The sequence below is a fragment of the Lemur catta genome, chromosome 8 (genome assembly GCF_020740605.2).
Source record: "Lemur catta isolate mLemCat1 chromosome 8, mLemCat1.pri, whole genome shotgun sequence".
Lineage (NCBI taxonomy): Eukaryota > Metazoa > Chordata > Mammalia > Primates > Lemuridae > Lemur > Lemur catta.
Genome location: NC_059135.1, coordinates 2,049,740 through 2,067,649, shown reverse-complemented (window position 1 = coordinate 2,067,649; position 17,910 = coordinate 2,049,740). Strand labels below are relative to the sequence as shown.

At 57.8% G+C, this 17,910-nt stretch overlaps 1 protein-coding gene across 15 annotated transcripts in view; it reads right to left on the bottom strand.

The window, feature by feature from the left end:
* Positions 1 to 1,898: 1,898 nt before the first annotated feature.
* Positions 1,899 to 17,910, bottom strand: part of HDAC4 (histone deacetylase 4) — a 256,229-nt gene continuing 240,217 nt past the window's right edge. For 14 of the 15 annotated variants that reach the window (XM_045558639.1, XM_045558643.1, XM_045558642.1 and 11 more), the window contains 5 exons: positions 14,225 to 14,343; positions 12,548 to 12,681; positions 8,356 to 8,440; positions 7,176 to 7,317; positions 1,899 to 6,777 (listed from right to left, as the gene is read on the bottom strand). In XM_045558639.1, the coding sequence (XP_045414595.1) occupies positions 6,738 to 6,777; positions 7,176 to 7,317; positions 8,356 to 8,440; positions 12,548 to 12,681; positions 14,225 to 14,343 (520 nt within the window). In that variant the 3' untranslated portion in view covers positions 1,899 to 6,737. The remainder of the gene's footprint in view (positions 6,778 to 7,175; positions 7,318 to 8,355; positions 8,441 to 12,547; positions 12,682 to 14,224; positions 14,344 to 17,910) is intronic. The other variant, XM_045558649.1, reaches the window with a different exon arrangement.

Here is a 17,910-nt window from a genome sequence, read left to right as displayed (position 1 = left end):
TCCAGATTAAAACAAAGCAAATGTAAAAAGCAAACACACAAACAAACACAAGAAAAACACGAGACGACTGGAGAAATCTCAACACTGGCTGGATATTTGATATTAGGGAATTATCCATTTTTAGAGCATGATAAGGTGTTACGTCTAAGAAAAGAAATCCACTGACATGTTTACAGATGAAATGATGTCTGGGATTTGCTCGATCGCGTAATGAGCCTGTTTGGGGTGAGGAGGGCACGGGCCAAACAGGCGTGGGGCAGGGTCACGGGCACAGAGGGTCTCAGTATCGTCCCTCTGCGTCTGCGAGTGGGGGGCTTTTCCGTGTGTGTGTGTGTGTGTGTGAAAGAGAGGGAGACAGAGAGAGAATCTAGAGATGGTAACTGAACCTTACGATGCCTAAAGGATTCGCATCCAAAGTATATTCCAAAACTCTTTAGAATTCTACTTTGCCACCCAGATAATTAGACTGACAGGTAAGTGGGTCGAGAGAAGACTGAATCCCAGAATTACTCACTCAACCTGTTTGTGCAGAGCTATTATGTTTGAATCTCTGGGGATATAGGAGTGGTCTGAACAGTTTCAAAGTTTATATTCCAGTGTGAGAAACAGATCTGGAGAGTCCTTGGGGCCTTGAGCAGGGGTGACGTGACTGTCACTGCAGACCCTGGCCGCTGTGTTCGGGAGTGAAGAGCGCAGGGGGGACGGGGCTGGGCCTGGCGTGGCTTCCGTCTCGTTCTACCTGCTAGCGTGTTCATGGCAAGGTGTGAACGTGTGTCCGGTCTTCATGGTGGGCGCGTGCCAGTCTGCTGTTTTCTCTGTTTAATGTGGCAGAAGTTTTCATAATTTTAAAAGGTAAAAAAAGTATTATGGCTTTGCAACAACCATTACAAAATAATTTTCAGATAAAATGATGCAAAAGATGTGTCATAAAAACCCTCCGTTGTTACGAAGCTGAGGAAAGCCGCCGCCTGCCCCAGAGCCGGGTGTGTTCTGTCCAAGTTTCTCTTCCTTCCACCTGTTTCAGAGACGAGAGCTCCCCTTACCGTGAGATGCTGGCATTTTGGGCAAACTGGTCTGTCCTCATGAACAGCCACGAAAGGCTCTGGTTCCCTTCCGGCCCCTTCCCCCCTCCCGGCCCTGCCCCGTCAGCTGACGCTGTGTGACAAACACCCCCCGCCCAGGGGCTCAGGCTCCGAGCCTGTCTCCTGACACTGGGGCCTGTGCCATGTGGCTCTGTGCCACTCCCCATGCCGGGGCCAGGGTGGCCTGGGCGCCTCGGCCGGGCCAACTGAGATGGGGTTTGGCGTGTAAGGTGCTCAGTGCTCTCGGGGTCGGCAGCTATGACCGGGAGGAAGGAAGCCCACCCGGCGCAGGCAGCAGCCCGGCTGTGGAGCAGAACTCAGGGGCTCAGGCACCCTCCGGAGAGCTCTGGAGCTGGGCGGATTTGCATTGTCCTGACGTGGGCCGAGGCGGCCCGGCCTTTACCCTCTGCCCTCCCAGTGGATTAGTCACGGGACGTGGGAGCCCAGGGAGGGGTGCGCTGGGGCCTGGGGGCCACGGTGGGGTCTGCAGACTCAGGTCTCAGTGACGTGCAGCCGCTGGGGGAAGTGGCCGGCCCGGGCCCTTCCCTTTGGCCTTGCTCTCTGCGAGGTGTTTGCAGCCACCTTACCTTAGCTCACAAAGCATTTTGGGGAGAAAATACTGCCAAGATTTAAATTTCGGGGCATTTAGACAAGGACACGCTCCCACGGCCCTGGCCCTGGTCCGGGCCTGACCGTTCCCATCCGACCGTTCCCATCCAACCGTCTGGGCGGGACCCGGGCTGCTGGCAGGCCGGTCCCACAGGCCCCCGGCACGCGAGAGCCACCGAGGAGGAGACAGCACGGGCAGAGACAAGATAGGAGGGCAATTAACTCAGTCTTTATTTACACCGCAAGAGTAACAAGTTGTATGATGTGGTACAAAATACTGGACTCCGGTGAAGTGGAAGGAGAAGCTGGCCATCAGAGCAGGCCACTGGCCGGTGAAAACCCACCCGCACGAAACAAAACAAGAATGAGAAAGTCGAACACAAAACCTCCAACTCCACTGAGCAAAAGAAAGAACCCTTGGGAAGGTCCGTACAATCAAAGAGAAAACGGATTAAATTACAGAAGAAACTGGTGGTGGCCGGCGCAGAGCCCGCCAGGCCGAGCAGGCCCCAAGGGGACGCGGCATCGTCACGACCCGGCTCCCGCCACACACCTGTAATAAGCTCTTGGGTGAGTGAGGTCCAACCCCCCTTTATATATATATTATATATATGTCTGTCATTCTCATAAACTGGAAAATAGAGCCTCCACTGTGGAGCACACACGCCAAAAAACCAAACAAAAACTGTTCGCTTTCTTTTTCTTTCAATAGGAGACTTTTAATCAATGTAGAGACAAAGTGAGGCTGAGCTGAGAACGAGCTCGGCTTCGTTACAATGAAGAAATGTTTCCTTCGATGCAAAGTATAATGTTAAACCACAGTGCTCGCACAGGTCACGACTGCTGAAAGTGAAATCTTAGCCATACATCATCTAAAATTAATGAAAGTCAACACGCTGTGCGGAAAAGGGGACTCTTCCGAGCCCGCCCGGTTCTCAATCAGAATAAACCGCCACGAGGCCAGGGGGGCTGGCAGCGCCCACCCGGCCCGAGGAAGGAGATAAAAGGAAACAAACAGAACAAAACAAAACAAAATTCCTCCAAATCAACTCAAGAGAGACAGGCAGTTCACCTTGAATTCTGCGTAGTTTCCCTAAAACACTGTTTCCACATAAATACAATAAACTCTATTATTGGTATGTCACAAGTGCTAGATAAACTTTTTTCTTAATATGACAAATGTTTAAGTAGTCCTTTTTATTCTTACAATAAAAAGTACAATTTCTTAAGAATAAGTTCAGTGAGACGCAAACTTCCCTCCCCCCTCTCCTTCAAGGTTTTGTTTTACAGAAAAATTTCCATCTTTTTTCTCTGCAAATGTCATGGGAGGGGAACAAAAAGGCATTTTGCTTCTTCCCCAAAGCTGCCGAGTCTGGCGTGCAAAATCTGTGTACAATAGAAAGACATGCCGGTCGTACAGTCCATGCAACCTCCAGGTGTAGGAAACTTAAAAAAATATATTCATATATATTTATATCTATATATTTATATATGTATCAATGCCCATAAAACACGTGGGCCCAAAGTCTACAAAAAGAAGAGTGGAATGAGCGCATGGCTGTGACCAGTAAAGAAGGAATGTTCTGATCAAAACAAAAACAACAAAGTCCATCGCTAGTACTGCAAAAATCAGACTTGCTTTGTGGGGACCATCCCAAAACGGTCCTTCCTCTTGGAAACAGAGTTTAAAAGAAGTAAAGAAAAACTGAAACACTCTGACAAAGTGGCCCTCCTGAACAGGAGCCACGGGACGCCGGAGAGGGCGGCCAGTCCCCGCGGGGCGGCTTCCCGGGACGGCCGCCTGCTGGTGGGGCGTGGGCACGTCGTGGCACAGCTGGGAGCCGCAAGGGCAGGTGGACACCACGCGTCCCGGGGCGTCATCGGGGCTTCGCTCAGAGGGATATAAAGTGCTCTCTTGTCGACTCCCTGGCCAGCGCCCCCAAGGCCTTTGCAAAGGAAGAAAAAGGCTAAAGGTCCAAGGACCGAAGGGAAGGCGAAGAGACCCTCCCTGATGTGGTCTCGCCCACGGATGCCAAGGTGGACCCTCTGCCACTTGCCCTGGGCGCTGGCCGTGGAGAAGGGCCGAGTGTGTCTTCAAAGAAAAGGCTACACGGTAATGCTTTCAGCACGTCTGCGAAGCTGGAGTGAGCTGACAAGCGGAACATGCGTCCCCCTGCCAGGCCTGTGCACAGAGGATGTCTCCCTCTGAGTGAGACTAGAAGTGAATCCCTCCAGTGGCAACCTGGCTATGGGGCGGTCCCTGTCATCCCATCATCTGCTCAAAAAAGTGAGACGCTGCATTCCTCCCCATGAACCATGGCTGGGAAGAGGGCAGGTGGCGGGGTCCTCAGAGGCCATGTGGAGAACGGGGCAGAGGCTGCCGGAAGAAGACCCGGCCGGCTGGGCCCTGCCACAGCTCTGAGCCACAAATGGGGGATGGGCCAAGTCAGCGCCCACAGGCCAGCTCCTCTTGCCAACTCAGGCTTTGGAGCAAAGAGTGGCCGGCAGGGAGGGGAAAGTCAAACAAGTCTCAAGACCTTTCTGCCCTGCTCTCAAACCCCTGTCTTCGGGCTGGCCAACAGCAGGCAACAACCAAGTGGATCCGAGAATCTGTACTCATTCGGTCAAAAGTGTGATTGAGTTAGTGTCTCTTTCAGAAGCTACCCTGTAAACGTGACCAAACACGGACACCTGGCCTGGGGTCCCTCCTGAGCACGGTGCCTCTGAACTTCCACCCACAAGTCTGAACTTGATACACCTGGAATGAAATTGGTGGCTTCAAGTGCTGAAAATTAAGTTACCAGTAAAAAGTGACCGTCAGTTATTGTCAAAGAGAAAGAGTGAAGACTGGCTGTCCCGGGCGGGAGCCTGCACCTTCCCGTGAGGCCTGCCAGGCAGGAGGACCCTGGGTTCCTTGCAGCCACAGGCTCCAAAATCCGGGGCCGGCTGCTTCCAGCCTAAGCCCTGCTGCAGCAGGAAACCCGACAGGTGAAGAGCCCCACGTGTGCCCCATGCATTGCCGACATGCTAAACAGGCCTTTGGGAAACTGAAGTTAGAATTCTATCCTGCAGGTGTGGCCAGAGAAGGTTAAACGTGAGTTGCATTAATGCTGACTGCCCACGTGGCTAGCAAGCCTCCCCGGTGGCTCAACACCACGCGTGACCGTCCCCGCCCTTGCCACGGACGGGAAAACACACCACCCGTGTAATACTAGTGTTGCATGTAGGAAAAGCCGTCTGGCTTCTTTATACAGCTCCTAGGACAGACTAGGAGACACAATCGTTGGTGTCACTCGGAAAAGACCTAAGGTCCCTCTTCTCACTCTCTGAAAATAAACTCTGATGGCAACGATTCCCGGACGCTGCAGAAACCTGCTCACTGTACAAAAATAAACAAATAATAAAAAAAACTTTGAAAGTTAAAAAAATGTACAGGCAAGAATTTAAAAAGGAAAACGATTTAGAAATTATTTACCATTCAGAAAATTCCTGAATGGTGAGGAATAATGTAAAATTCACAAAACAATGCTTATTCAGGATCTTTTTGTGAAAAATTCATACAAAAATCAACAGCAAATTTATATTCTTTGCTATAAAAACTCATTAGGTACATATGTGCATGGAGGCTTGGAGAGGGAAGGGCTTCTGTTAGAAAATAATTAAAATCAAAGTACAAACTTGCAGGGTAGTTGCCTAGTGGCGAATGTGTTGGCGGTCTGACAGCTGGCCAGTCTGGAGCTCAAAAAACGCGAGCTTCCGTCATGATCCCTTTCCATGAGCACCTTTAGAGCTAATTCACAAGTCATCCATCTGCAGGGACCTTCACGATCTGCATTTATTTTATATATATATATATATACTTTTTCTATAAATGCATTATAAATATTTTATCAAGATTTCATAAGAATCAAGTTTCTTAGCTTGGAATACATTGGAATATATATTATACATATATATATTTATTTATACCTAAAATTTAAGCAATACTTCATGCTACTTGCTTTTAATAAAAAGCATTCCGATCGTAACACTGCAAGTGTGCCTACGACATGCTGACAACCAAATGGAGATGATCAATCGCTATGTGACGTGTGAGAAAAGAACACTTTGGATTCATTTAAAATTTGTTGGACTTCAAAACCCCAACAGTATTTGCCACTTTTTTGGAACTACCTCCGTTTCTGTAACTAGCAACGCGGCGAAGAAGGAGCCCCGAGGGCAGCAACGGTGCCGTCCTTGGAGCTCAGGCCGGCTCGGCGCGGCACCGCCACACGCCCCAGCCGCAGGGGACTGTCCCACCGATCCCGCTCTTTGTAATTTCTTAAGGCATTGTTCCTCGGACTCCAGAAAACCCAGCCACAAAAATCCACCAGAGCAATAAAAATAAAGGCACAAACTTGCATCTTCCGATGGCTTCGAGAAACTCAACCCTCCCCCAGGCTCACGTTCCTGCTTCTGTCCACTTCTGCTTTCGTGAAAGGTTCGTCCACTCGTCCCCACCTGTCGCAGACCCTGCCACACGCCGCCATGTCGCAGAGGCAGGCCAGAGCCGTAGAAAACTTTCTCTTTAAAAAAAATAAGCTACAAGATGAGTTGAGTGGTTTACACGGAGACTGTGAAATTGTGGGTAATAATCAAACTTTAAGCACCAGTTTTAATCAAGTTTTTTTGTATTATTAGATCTTTGATTTTCATTTTCTTTTCCTCATGTCACCTGGATTCGGCAACTGTGTCGCCAGCTGCCGCAGGCTGCTTGCTCCCGCGGCATCCCAGGGTGGCCGAGTGTGCTTGGCTTCCGTGTCTGTGCGTGTGCACGTGCCGGCGTCTGTCCCGTGTCCCGTGAGCGGCTGCCATGCCCAGGCTGTGCATGTGCGTCTCGAGACCCGCGGGCCTGGGCGGCAGAAAGGCTTCCCGCTGCTGCTGCGCCTGGTGTCCCTTGTGCTCCAAGAGAGCACGTGGTGGGACTCAAGCGCCACACGGGAAAGTTTCTCGGCTGAGCTTCAAGACAGAGACGGACAAACAGGAGAACAGCGGCTCTGGGAGATGCTACAGGGGCGGCTCCTCCTCCATGGGCTCCTCCTCCGGTCTGCGCGAGTCCAGAGAGAGAGCAGAGAGAGAACCCAGCAGTGCGTTAAAGGTGACACACTGGCCTTGGGCAACTGCCCTTCTGGCACGCCTGCCGCCCTGCGGTGTCCCTCCCTGCCGCAGCCCCAGCCCGCCACGGCCTGCCCCGAGGCTGGGCGGCACCAGGCCCACGCTGTCCAGTGCAGCTCACGTGTGTCTAAGGGGCGTCTACACTGGACAGAGGGGGCCGCGCCGGCCTGTTTCCAGAGTCGGACGGGGACACCTGTGGTCCCTCCCTCCCCTGGGCGGGGCCAGCCCTGGCGCACTTGGCCGGCTGAGCGGGTGAAGGCTCTGACCGCCTGCAGGACACGTCACTGCTCACAGGCACCCGCAAGCCCACAGGTCGGGGCAGACACTCACCTCTTGTCGGTGGGCTTCACGCCCACGGAAAGTGAGGCCATGGCGGTGACCGTCTCGGCTTCTTCGTTCTCGCACTTCTGCGCCTCGAGCAGAGAGTGGCCGACCGTGGAGGGCGTGCGCTGCAGGCAGCGCCAGTACTTGCCTAGGGCGGGGAGAGCGGCTCAGGGACCGCGCCTCGCAGGCCACACCGCGGCCCGCCGAGGTCTCCGTAGGACCCTGGGCCTCGGGACCTGGCATTGGGATTTAGAGACAGAAGCCAGGAGCCGCATGGCTATAAACTCACAAAAACTGGGAATCTCTGGGAATGTTTCTGCCTCCCAAGAGGAACAGGGTCTTCCTACCAGCAGGACCACCCAAGACAGAGGCGGGTCCCGTGGGGCCTGGCCCTCAGCACTCCCCCCTGCCTTGTCGGCGGGACGGGGCTGCAGGCTGGCGGTGCTGAGCCCTCCCAGCTGTGGGAACAGGGGAGCCGGGTCTCCTGCCCGACGCTGGCAGGTGCTGGGGGCAGGGAGTCATTGCATCAGGCCTGAGCACGAGGGCTGTGCCCAGAGGGCTGGCCGGTGCCAGCTCCAGGGCTCTGTGGCAGGAACCCAGCGCCCCGTGCAGGGAGGCAGGGCACAGGCCTCTGGCTTCACCCGCTTACGCTGATGGTCTCCACCATCTGGGTCGTCTCAAAGGCCTGCGACACACTGGCCTTGTGATGGGGACAGGTGTGACAGATGCACCTGAGATAGGTGTGCTGGCTGAGTTGCCTGGCCACGTGCCACCCCCAGCCCCCAGGACCTGCCGCCCGGGGCAGTGCTGTGAGGGGAGGGCCTGTAGCCTGCCTGGGCTCCCTGCAGGGCCGGGTTCCCCAAGCTCAGGGCCTGGGCTTCCCTGGTTCAGGGGTGAGGCCGTGGCCACCCCTGCTGGTGGGGACCTGAGGCAGGTGACTGCACTGAGGTCGTCTGGGCCTCAAGTTTTTGGGGCTGTAAGAGGGAGATGATGAAATCCTCCCAGCAGGCTGTGGGGACCCAGCTGGGGCTACACGAGCACCTCTGCCAGCTCAGCACGTGCAGACACAGCCAGGCCGTGTCCCGCAGGCCTGGGAAGTGGCCGGCAGTCACCACGGAGCAGGGACAGGGACCAGGAGGGACACAGTGGAGTCCCGCCCCCAGGAGCACCGGGCCGGGCAACTTACTGTGGATCTCCACGACCTTCTCCATGGACCGGACGGCGTTGGCATTGGGCCTCTGCTGTAAGACCTTTTCCGGGAGCGGGTCAAGCTGGAAGACACACGGTGAGTGGACGGCGTGTCAGTGTCCCCCCCACGCCTCAAAATGGGGCGTTCGCGATAGCGCCTCTCTCCTGAGTGCAGTCATTTGTTGAGTGCATTTGCCCACAGAGAAGAGAAAATAACCTTTAAAAGCCAAATGTGGCTTTGGTATTTATTATATAAATAGTTTACAAAGTTGCTATTTTCTTTAAATTGTTTTTAGGGGATTATAAGGTATATTCGTAGGTTCCTGTGAGCAGCAGAAAGATGCTCCTGGGAGGGGCTGTGGGATGTGCTCGGCAGATGCTCTTTATGCCGCAGGGTCACACGAGGGGAAGTGGCTTCTGCTTTCTGCAAGTGTCACTTTCGTGTCGCTGGCTTTCTAATAAGAATGCTCAACTGTCCCCTGATCTTGGTTTTCTCCAGTCAAGGGGGGTGGATGGGAGGGAGGGGGGCCCAGAGGTGGAGCTGTCGCACCACGTCTCTCCCAGCTCCGGCCGCAGGTGAAGCGGGAAGTAAGTCTGCCAGGAAATCACGGGGAACAGGATACCCAGATCGTCTGCAGCACAGATTACGACGTTTGATTGAAATAGATCATAAACACAACGACACTGTAGAATGGCCTAAGTAACTGAAAAAGCCTACAAACCCCGGGAAATATGCCGGAGTCCAGAACAGGCGGGGCCCGACCTGGGAGGCCCCAGCAGTCCGGGACAGACGCCGGCCGCGCAGGCCGGGCTGGGCAGCCACTCTCAGGAAGGGGCCAGCGAGGAGAGCAGACACACAGAACGACCCCTTTCACACAGAGACAAACGGAAGGGCAGTTCTAGCTGTGGCTTTGGCTCGGGGTAGCAGTTAAAAGACAAAGTCACCCTGAGACTCTGGCTGGCTCTAGACACTGCCAGTGGCCAGCTGCTGTTCACAGCTGTGGGCTCGCCGTGGCCAGGGCACCATGCAGAAGCATCCGCGCGTCCTCTGGTGAGGCCCGTGTCCCCAGACCAGGCTGTAGACGGGCGCTGCCAGTTACGTCCCAAGAAGCACACGCTCCCAGTCAGAAACCCCACAAAACATGGACATGAGCCGGCAGGAACCTGGTCAGGAGGGCGACACGGTTTCCAACACGCTGTCCGGTAACAGGACGCGGGGCTCCCTGAGATGCGGCCCCTGCCAACAGCCAAGGCAGGGACAACACGAGAGCAGCCTGGGTCCCCACAGGACAAGGGAGGGGGTGTCCAAGGGCACACAGGGCTGATGTGACAAATCACCCCCTGGCCAGAGTGGGGACAAGCTGAGCAATGAAATAAATAGTAACGATTATGGTCAGAAGTACAAGGTTAAGTACCCGGGGGTCACATGTCTACGCATAACTGGGGTGAGGAGACACGCCATTCTTAGAGGAGAGTTTCAAACAATGAACGTGTCCCCCCCGGGAGGCGGAGCCTCACACCCACCCTGACGCTGGGTGCTGGGTGCTCAGGGGCCTTCCAGGGGCCAAGGGGCCTCTTGTGGAAAGACGTCAAAGGGCGACTTTATTGTGGACAAACCTGACCAACGCTGCTCTGGCCAGTGGGTCGCGGTTAGCCGGGCTGCCTGTAAAGCGTGTTGATAGCGCCAGACTCCGTGGCCTGTCTAATCGGCAGCGGGCAACACCTTTAGGTGACTTTTCACTATTGATTGTCACCAACAGTTGCAGATAACTGAAAATTGAAACTATGAAATAAAATGGGGGCTGGGAGCAGCGCTGGCTGCTCGGGGGGCAGCAGGGACACCCCGTAACTCAGCCCCAGCCCAGTGCAGGTCCCTGAGGCTGCTGCCACCACAGCTGGCGGCCCGGCATGTGCAGCCTCGTCACCTGGCACCCCGTATATCAACCTGCATCAAAGGCCGCGGGCAGGGAACGGGGCTCAGTCCAACTCCCACGCATTAAAGAGATTTTTAAAGAGACCTTGCTAAAGCTCGTGCTTCCTGCTTTTTGATGTGCTTGAGTAAAAGAACATTTTCTTGTTAGAAGCGCAGACCCATCAGGAAGCAGGGAAAGGCCGAGTTGAAAGCTGAGTTCTCTGTTGTCACTTTGAAATAACTCGCTGTGAGAACCACACGGCTGCAGCGCGGGTTGCGTGCGCACGTCACTGCCTTTTAGCCACAGCGGAAAGGGGGCGAGACCATCGTGTGAAGAGAGGCTGGGGACAGTGTTTTGGACACTTTGAACAGCAGCTGGTATGTCACCAGCCGCCTGCCAGTCACAGGGGAGCCTCGGGGCTTTGATCTCTTGTGATTTACATGAAAACCAGCATCGTCTGGACCAGCAAAGCCTGTTGGGAGGGAACAGCCATCCCCTGCTGTCCCCGTCCACCCTGGCTGGCCGCCGGCTTGCACTGTGACCCGCAGGCACGAGCCCAGGGCCTGCAGGACGCCACGCACACACCCAGGCCAGATGCTGCCCCGGTGCCCCGAGCTTGCCCAGCGAAGCCCGTGTGGGCGTGACACACACAGGGTCCCGTGAGCCTGTGCTCCTGCTCACCTCGCCTGCTGCTGGCCTGGGACACGCTCACTCACCACTGTCCTCCCGGGAGTGGCCGCAGGGCAGGGATGCCACGGCCGTCCTTCTCACTGGGCCCCCTCGCGGGGGACACACAGAGAGCTCGTGTCACTCTCGCCCCTCATGCTGGCCCCCAGGATGCTGCCTTGTCACCTCTGCCACCCTGCGGCCTGACGGGGCACAGCCGTGGGCCTCCTCCTCTGTCCTCAGTGCCTGCCCTGTTAGGTCAGGAAGGTCCCGGTGAATAACGCTGACCAGAAGCGGCAACAGGTCAGAGCCCTGCGTCACTTCACTGAAGACCTTTCTGTCACTTGTCCCACAGAACCTGGCTGGATGCAGCCACATATAACATGTTCCCACAAGCACCTGCCTCAAGGCCCCGGCCACCTCCCTGGAAGACCCTTGTCAGATATGCTGCCTGGCACTGGGAGGCCGAGCGCGGCAGGTGTGCGGCGTCACATGCTCGCTCTCCCAGGATGCTGTGGCCAGGGGAGACCAGAGCCCGCTGCTGCCTCAACGTCACCTCCCTTTCCCGGGGCCGACAGGGGCAGAAACGCAGGTTTCCCGTAAACCACCAAGCACCAGGACACATCCCGGAGCAGCCAGGTCACTCCTCTGCCGAGAGAGCCCTTGAGTCTCATCTGACAGGCCGGGGAGGGGAGGTGGAGTCACGTGCCACCTCCAGGTGTGGACCCCGTGTCCCCTTGGCAAGGGGGGGGATGTGCCTGGAGCCTCGGCCCCTCCCTGATGCCCCTTTGGTGGCCGAGTGATCTGGCCACGTGGCCCTCAAGCTCTCCCAGGCACGGGCCGGCTCATCATCCCTACAACCTGCACCGAACTCCCCAGAAGGAACCAGGCGCAGCCGCCGCGAGGACCCCGCCGCGGAGCAGGGACGGGCGCAGACCCACAGCCAAGGGTGTGGAAGGCTCCGGAAAGAGCCTGTTCCGGAAACTCAAGGTGGAAAGTGCCCCTCAGCTTTGTGTCACACACTTGAGACGCTCCCTGGGAGGGACGTGATCATGGCACCCCCGCTCAGCCAGTGCTGGGCTCTCCCAGTGGCACTTTCTGCTCCCTGCCCTTGACGGTTCCTTCTCTCTGTCCAGGCCACAGCGTCCCTGGACTCTGTCCCGCAGCGTGGGCAGGGACACGGCGCAGAGCCCGCCATGGGCCCAGCACAGCAGACGGGCGCTCAGGCCCCACCCCAGCCCCTGGCTGGGCCGCGTGCCCCCTGACGTCCCAAACCCACCCGAGAGCTCCCCAGAGAGACCGCCTGTCCACAGAGGGCGGTAAGAGAGTAAGAAACCGAACTTTTCGGGACTGATGTTCTTGACGTGACCCACACGTGACGGGAAATGAAACTAAACACCCTCGAAGCAGGGCCCTGGACCTCCTCCAAGAGAGGAGGCCGTCACCACAGAGTTCTGCCGAATTCCCGACGGCCCTACGGGCGGAGGTGGGAAAGCGTCCACACGGGCAGGAAGACCAACTCGCCCTCGTGGTTTTGGGCGCCGGGGAGGCTGGGCCACGGCCCCGAGCCCCCAACGCCGAGTGCTCTGCGCGGCTCTGGGCTCTGTGTACCTCGTTCCCCAGCAAAGCGGAGACGCACGCTTCGGAGGCGTCGCAGATGGCGGTCAGGTCGTGGCCGCCCTCGAGGGCCAGGACCACGCGGCCGCCGGCCAGCGCCATCAGCTGCTTCGTCAGGTACCCGAAACCTGCAGCGGGAGCGGGAGAGAGGAGGGTGGGTGGGCAGCGGGTCAGGCGTCCCAGAAACACAGCCCGTCACAACAGACCCTCTGGGGCACCACGACGGGTGACAGAGGCCAGTTTCACGAACTCACTGAGGAATCTCGCTCTGGGGCTCCCTTTTTGGTCTGAGAGTATGAACTATGGTTTCAGGGCTCCCACTTTATAACACAGCAGCTCTGGTTTGGGGGAACGAGGGCAGCCGGGCCCCACCTAGAGGCCACATGCCACCTGCCCTCCAGTCCCCAAAGGGGCACGGCCGCCAGAGCGTGGCCAGGGCCCGCCCCAGAGCCCACTGGGCTGTGGTCATCTGATCTCTGTGTGTGTCCCCGCGTCCCTCATAGAGCCGGGAACCACTCGCTGCTGACTAGTGGCCCCGCCAGGGCTGGCTGTCACAGACTGAGCCTGACGCAGGCTGTGGTCCCCAGCAGCTGCTGGGTGCTGGAAAGGCCATAACTTCTGGAACCCTCGGTCCTTTTCCATTTCATGCCAACAGCGACTTTGGCTTTGAGGCCGTGATGACTAAGTGAAGAAGCTCAGGCTCAGCTGTGGTGGTGCCCGGGGCCGGGCATGGTGGGGCATCGCACAGAGAGGGGCTCTCTGCCCCCTGCCTGGTCACCTCGCTGGCCACTAGGCCCCACTGCCCAGCACCAGGTGGACTGAGAGGACTTGCGCTGGAGCACGGCCACCCGAAGGCCCCTCAGTTTCCTGGGGAAGCCCACACCCTATGTGAGGCCACCAACGCTGATGTGGGACGGGGCAGCTTGCTGGACCCAGGGCCTCGAGGAATTTGAGGGGCCCAGGGATGTTCAGGGTGCAGGAGGATCCCAGGATCCTTGGGGGGCACCACTGGGCAGCCGTGGCTGGGTGGGTGAGGGGGCAGCCAGTCCTCTATGTGACCGACCCGAAGTGCTGATGCCAGGGGGTCTTTCCCTGTGAGCTGCCACAGCAGAGCAGAAGGAAAAGGCGCAGCCACCGCTGGGCCATGCTGCTGTCGGTCCTCCCCGTGCTAAAGGCTCGGCCTCTGCCGGCCGCAAACCTTCACCAGCACCTGTGTGTGTCCCGGGCTCCCTCCTCCAACTCCGAAGCCAACGTGCTACCGGCTGCCTGTCTCTCCAGGGTCCTAAGGGCTGCTCGTCCCCTTCAGCACAGGCTGCTGTCGCAGAGCTGGAGCAGCATGGAGCGTGTGCACAGCGGGGGGACACCCTGCCCTGGAGGGGCTGCACCACCTGGGCATCGGCACCCCGAGGAGGGAGGCTCGTGCGCCAGGGGACCCTCTCTCGTGGGCAAAAAGCACCCAAGGCCTCTGGTCCGCAGCTTCCTGCTGCTCGTGCCCCTGGGGATCGAGACGGCCGGTGGCTACCACCGTCACCATCCGGTAAGGAATGGAAAGGTGACTGTCCTTCTCTGGTTACGAGATGGGAGACCCGACACACGGAACACAAGCGTCCACAAACACGAGCAGAAGCACAGTGTGGGGGTGACAGCTCCCCGCCAGGGGCCGACACTCACACTTGGCAGAGAGGTGGTAGCCCCCGAGAGGCGTGGGGTGGCCCTCCACAGCGTCGAAGCCTGATGACACCAGCACCACGTCCGGGGCGAACTCGCTGGCGATCGGCATGACCACAGCTCTGCAAGGGCAGGAGAAGGTGTCACTGCACCAGCGGAGGGCACGGCCACGGGGGGGGGGGGGGGGGGGGGGCCCGACAGGCACTGACACTCCGGGGCTCCAGCCCAGTCGGCCGCTGGAGGCTGCACACGGCCGGCTGGAACCGAGGCTCACACTGATGAGAAGGAAATCAGTGCAAATGCACCACGGCTGCTTTTACGGATGCCTTTAAGGTCCAAACCTGCAGGCCCCGACACAGGCACTAGAGCCCAGTTATCAGTGCGCTGCCCTTGGTGTGTTTTAGGGGAGACGTGGAGCCCCCACAGCACCAGCTGCATTCCCTGGGGGCGCAGCCAGCGGCCTGTCCTGTCAGCAGCCCTCCCAGCCCTGCCCACCCCCACTGCTGTCCTCTCCTCCCCCATCCTCCCAGCCCTGCCCCACCCCCTGTCCCCCCCACCCCCAGCCCTACTCCCTCCCCGAATCTGCCCCTGCCTCCTCTGCCCCCGTCCTCCCTGGCCAGGTCCTCCTGCCACCCTCTCTCTGGCTTGCATGGCCACTGTGCTGAGCCGTCCCCTGCCCTCCGAGGCACAAGGTGCATCTCAGCCCAGCGTGTGGCTGCCCTGCCAGCCCTGCCTGGGAGCCCAGGTGCTTCCTCACCCCCCGGGGCCCTGACACGACATGCACACGCCCTGACATGACACGCACACGCCTGAAGGTAAAGTGAAAAGTAACGACACACACTTAAGATCGTCAAAGGAAAACCGATGACAAATTCAAGAGCACCAACCAGAAAATATAAACATTGAGAAGTTTGTGGTTAAGGTGTATCAGGGAAACAGGAACATAGTCTATCTGAAAAGTGGAAAAACATACCAGGCTACAACCTACAATGACATCAGCACATGCTGTAAATACGTGCTCCATGTTGTCACCACACCAGGAAATCAGGCGGGTCCCTGTGTCGTGTGAGCTGGGGGTCTCCCTCACCCCCTCTGCGGGCAAGTTGGGTGACCCACGACCCCCTTTCCTGGGGACAGTGGTGACCCAGGGAGCGAGGTGGTCTCACGGCTCCCGGCTCTGCCACAGGCCGAGCAAGGCGGAGCAGGACGCCCGGTGGCCCGGTTTTCTCACACACCGCAACCCTGCTGGGCTCCTCTCTGCCCCGTTGCTGGACAAGGCCACGTTTCATGGTCTCACCACCACCGACGTCTATTCACCCACACCTGCCGTGTACCAAGTGGCTGCTCCGTGTCCCTGCAGCCTCTGCCTGCACATGCTCGCACACACATGAACCGTCTGCGGCTCACTGCCCTTGGCAGGGATCCCCAGGGGCCCCTCACACGGGGGCGTCCTGAACGCATCCCGCCATTGGGGAGCTCCCAGAAACACGGCGGCTGAGGGGCGGCAGGCCTGTCCCTGAAAACCTTGCCTCGTTCAGTCTGTAATAGGACAATGAAATTCCCCACAGACATGAGCAAATGTATCACCTTTGGCCAAAAGAAACAAAAATGCTCAAAATTAAATGTGACCCCTTTTAGGAACTGCTGTGCGTTGCAATTCCATTGAAGAATTTTGACAGTGGCATAAGTGACAGACGGCTAAACACAGGGTGACGATCTTGCTGCCATTCCCTGCAGGATTGGTGGGGACGAGTCCTGCCGACGATGCCCAGGCGGCGGGAAGGCCCAGCCCGATTCTAGAACATGCACCGCGGCTGGAAGGCCTCCCCGAGACAGCGTGGACAGCAGAGAAGAGCACGTGCCCGGAAACATGGCAGGACCACGTGGCTTCAGTCTGCTCATGACGGTGCCCAGAACACGGCACCAAGGCAAGCACCACATTCACACCGAGGCGCCCTGCCGGCCAGAAACTCACTCTGGACCTCAAAACGGGAAGTCGCAGAGGACCCGGGGTGGCTTTTGAGCACTCTGCTGCTTTGGGCTTTTCTTTCTTCTGAGGACGTATCCAGGTCACACAACTTCCTCTGGAACTGCCTCTGTGACAGCTGAAGAAAGTGCTTCCAAAGGACACAGGATCTGTGTCCTGAAGCCACCCGGCAGGCAAACTCTCCTGCCACGGCAGGACAGGCGGTACCTGAGCCTGTGAGCAACAGTCTGCCGGGGCCTCTTGACCCCACCCTTGAGTAAAACCACTGCTGGTGACACGCCAACACGAGGGCGTCCCTGTGTGCTGGTACCATTTTGTTAAGAAACAGGCAGTGGGCTTTGGCCCCTGGGCTGTGGTTTGCCAACCTGTGCTCCTGATCCTCCCACACAACTTTGACGACGTCCTTCCACATGAGCCCCAGTCGTGGACAGCTTTCCTTGTGCCCACTGGGATGGCCACAGAGCTACGGCAGCCTTGGCAAACGCGAAGCGAAGTGTCTGTGTCGGTGCGTGCCCCGGGGCAGGTGGTGGCTGTCTCACCGCGGCTGGGTGCTGAGGAGCTTCAGTGGGGAGGTGGCGGGAATGCCACGGGACGGAGAGGCCCTTTGACCTTCACCTGACGGAGCTCGCCCTGGCACTCGGGCCCACACCTGTGTCACCGCACCCACGGGCACCCGGGCTCCATGTCCACTGTGACCACGGTCCTGGCGCTTCCGCAGCAGCCCCACCCAGAAGCGGCAGGACCCGGGGGCCACCTCTCTGCCTTTGACTGTGTCACTCCGGGGAGACCAGCTTCTTGTTACTTCAACGAACCTCTTCTCACGTGAGCTTTTTCTCCAGGCAGAATAACACAGTTTCTGCCGTGCCTTTGGCATGGATTTGTAAACCAAGACGTTTTTCACTGAAAACCGCAGACGTTTCACACAGACACCGTGTGGTTCCCAAAGCACTTCAGTGGCCGCTCTGAAGCGAGTGCGTGCGGCGGGCTCTGGTTCTCTGCTTTGAAGAACTGCTGAGCTATTCGATTTCTAATCCCCCTTCCAAAAACGAGTCCCGTCAAAATCACTGGTGAGTGAAGTTCGTACTGAGAGAGCCCCAGTGTCCAGGCTTGGTGTGTGGAGCCCCAGCCTGGGCCGCTCCGTCCTGGGACCGAGCCCTAAGCTGCCGAGACACAGGCCACCCCGCATGCAGGGGTGGCCAGGACGCTTTGCTCACCAGTCAGAGCCGCTGGACGGGCCGCGCCGTGGGACTGAGGCCAAACGCCCCGCACGCGGCCAGGTGGGTGCACCCAGGCTCCGCTCCCTCTCGGCCCCGTGCCACACTGGCTCCTGAGACACAGCCCCTCCAGGTCCCACTGCGCCACCCAGGGCCTGTCCTCAGTCCCCCGCTGCCTCCAGGGTGGGCGCTGGGCTCCATCACCTGCTCATGTCTCGCAGGGCCAGCAGGTGCCAGGGAAGCCTGGCTGAACATGGGGTTTCCCTACCCTGAGCCTTTAGCTCTGAAAGTGTAGAATGTCCTCAGATTATACACAGGAAAATGTTTGGATGCCCGACAGGGACACAGTGGTCTCCAGAAAAGCCGGTTAGTGGTTTGGATCGAAGCCCTCCCTCCCTCAGGCGTGGGACACAGCATCGTGAATGCAGTCAGTGCCACTCCCGGACGGCCAAAACAATACACCTGGGCACACTGTAGTGCAGCCCTAA